The sequence below is a fragment of the Lipotes vexillifer genome, unplaced genomic scaffold, assembly GCF_000442215.2.
Source record: "Lipotes vexillifer unplaced genomic scaffold, Lipotes_vexillifer_v1.1 scaffold1011, whole genome shotgun sequence".
Taxonomy (NCBI): Eukaryota; Metazoa; Chordata; class Mammalia; order Artiodactyla; family Lipotidae; genus Lipotes; species Lipotes vexillifer.
In genome coordinates, this window is record NW_006787698.1 from 2,462,208 (window position 1) to 2,465,447 (window position 3,240).

Sequence of the window (3,240 nt, forward strand, 5' to 3'; positions counted from 1 at the left end):
GAGAACAATTTTGAGCAGTGTGGAATTTTGGAGAGTGTTGGATCAGGAAATCCACAAGCCATTAAAGAATAAACAGATATTTACATCCAAGGATGTAAAAATAAAAAGAATGCACAGCAAAAAAACAAAACAAAACATAGACAACGTCAAAAGTTAAAAGACAAACTGAGAAGATATTTGCAACTCATATTACAGATAAAGGGCTAAATTCCTTAACATATAAAAACTTTGTACAAAACAGAAAGCAAAAGGTTGATGAGTCAGTTAAGAAAAACTGGGCAAGGAGTGGACACATTGCAAAACTATTTGGTGGTTTCTCAAAAAAATATGTATATTTCATATTCTTTTCCATGATGGTTTATTACCAGATATTGAATATAATTATGTGAATGCATTAATGCCACTTTAACAGGGTTAATTTTATTTTATGTGAATTTCACCTCAATTAAAAATAGAGTGTCTCACATGATTTTACAGAAAAGAAAATACAAATGATTCAAATGACACTGAAGTATGGGGGCGGGGAATAGGCTCCCCTTTTATTAGAAATAAGACAAATGAAAACCTTCTTTTCACATCCCACAGAGCAGCCATGGTCACATGGTGCAGATTAAAAATCTAAATTGGTTCAACACCTGTAGAGGCCAATTTGTTAATAAATATCAAAATTATAAACACACCCTCTTGGACCCAGCCATTCCACTTCTAGGAATTTATCCTACAGATATAGGTGCGAAATGACCTAGGTATTGCGGAAGAAAAAGAAAGGTATCAGATGTGGAAAGGAAGAAATAAAATTGTTTTTATTTTTAGAAGAGTTTTAAAAAAATACTTTAACGGAAAACTGTTGGATCTAATAAACAGATTCTGTAAAGTAAAACAAAGAAACAAACAAAAAAGCAGCACACACACCCCCAAATCAATATAGAAACATCATTTATGTTTCTGTGCATTAACAATGCAATCTCATGGTGGTCCAGTGGTTAGGATGCTGTCCTTCAGATGCCCTTCAGGTGGGTGTGGGTTCATTCCCTGCTTGGGGAACTAAGATCCCACATGCCACATGGTGCAACCAAAAAAAGAAAAAATAATAAAAAAGTTTTAAAAAAAGCCAGTGCATTCTCAGGAAGAGAAATACAACTTTTGGATACAATACAATGTATCCAAAATAATAAAATACTTACAGATAAATTGACGATAAAACAAAGAAAAAACTCTCTCTCAACAAATCTGGGCCCGGAAGTGCAGTGGTCAAGGGCACACCCACTGAATCCCAAAAAAAGTCTCATCAGCATTTCTGGAGGGCAGCAGAGGCAGAGTAAGGTTGGTGCAGAGAATGTCCCCGTGGGCTAAGAAAGTAAGGCGCTGGGAGGAGACGGAGCAGCTGTGGTGAAAGTTGAGGCGTAGCAGGCTGATGCTGTGGGCTGTGGGGAAGCAGATGGCCACGGTCAGGGTGGCGCTAAGGGGCTTGGCGGTCCATGCAGAGGAAGAGCAGTTGGCTAAGGTCACCTGGATGTGCAGCCTATAAATGCCATCTCGTTGGATACGCAGCTGCCCGTTGTCCAGCTCTGGCCCATGCACGAAGGAGCGGCCCAGGGCTGGGCTTCCCTGCCAGCGCAGCCTGGGGTCCTGCCGCGATCCTGAGAGGGTTGTGGGAGAAGGGATGGAAGGATGGAGGTTTAGGGAAACTGAGTGCTATAGAGGGAATGCCCCAAACTCCCATGTTGAAACCTAACCCCCAAGAGGATGGTATTAGAAGGTGGGCCATTGAGAAGTGATTAGATCATGAAGGTGGAGCCCTTATAAAAGAGACCCCATATCCACTGATGGATGAATGGAGAAAGAAGATGTGACATCTATATATCTATATACACATACACACACATATATGTATACATATACGTATGTATGGATTGTGCGTGTATATATATACACACACCATACACACGTATATATATAATGGATAAAGATGTTTATATATATTATTATATATAATATATGTGATATTATATATATACATATATACATATATATATATATATATATATATATATAATTCAACCATAAAAAAAAGAAAATTCTGCCACTTGTGACAACATGGGTGGACCTAGCGGTAAGTCAGACAGAGACAAATACTGTATGACTTCCCTTATACGTGCAATCTAAAAGAAAACAAAACCCAAACTCATAAATACAGAGAACAGACTGGTGGTTGCCACAGGTGGGAGCTGGGGTGGGCAAAATAGGTGAAGGTGGTCGAAAGGTAAAACTTATAAAATAAGTTATAAACTAAGTCCTGGTGGTGTAATGTGCAGCATGGTGACTAGAGTTAATGATACTGTGTTGTATATTTGAAAGTTGCTAAGAGAGATTTTACAAGTTCCCATGGCAAGAAAAAAAATTGTAACTATGTTAGCTAGACACTGTGGTGATCATTTTGTAATATATACAAATAGAGAATCATGTTGTACACCGGAAACTAATACAACGTTGTATGTCAACTATATCTCAATTTAAAAAGAGAAAGAGTGACTTCCCTGGCGGGTCCAGTGGTTAAGACTCTGCTTTTCCAATGCAGGGGTAAGGGTTCCACCCCTGGTTGGGGAACTAAGATCCTGCATGCCCCGCGGGGCTGGGTGGGGTGATGTGGGGTGGCCAAAGAATAGAAAAAAAAAAAGAAAGGGGGGTGGGGAGAGAAAGAAGAGCTCGGAGAGCTCTCTCCCTCCCTTTCAGCCACGTGAAGACCCAGCAGAGAGATGAGAAGATGGCTGGCTGGGACTTCCCTGGTGGTCCAGTGGTTAAGACTCCATGTTCCCAATGCATGGGGCGTGGGTTCCATCCCTAAGTCGGGGGGAGCTAAAATCCCACATGCCTCGCGGCTAAAGAACAGAAGCAAGATTGTGAAAAATTCAATAAAGACGTTAAAAATGGTCCACATCAAAAAAAAAAAAACTTAAAAAAAAAAAAAGAAGATGGCTGGCTGTTTATGAACCAGGAAGCGGGCTCTTGCCAGACACCAGATCTGCCGGTGCCTTGGACTTCACAGCCCCCAGAACCATGAGAAAGAAACACATTGTTTATAAGCCATCTGGTCTGTTATTCTGTCATAGCAGCCCGAGCAGAAAGCACCCAGAGAAAAAAGACGAAGATTTCCCTCCGTTACAAAATGGAATGAACACACACCCAGCCCTCTGGGGATGAGTCGGGGGGTGGGGGGGAGAGGCCCAAAGAGGAAGAGCG

The 3,240-nt window shown here is 41.0% G+C and overlaps 1 protein-coding gene across 1 annotated transcript in view; it reads right to left on the bottom strand.

The window, feature by feature from the left end:
• Nucleotides 1–1,251: 1,251 nt before the first annotated feature.
• The window catches only part of CD70 (CD70 molecule), a 3,770-nt gene continuing 1,781 nt past the window's right edge, over nt 1,252–3,240 (bottom strand). The window contains exon 3 of the mRNA XM_007460739.1: nt 1,252–1,640. Within this exon, the coding sequence (XP_007460801.1) occupies nt 1,252–1,640 (389 nt within the window). The remainder of the gene's footprint in view (nt 1,641–3,240) is intronic.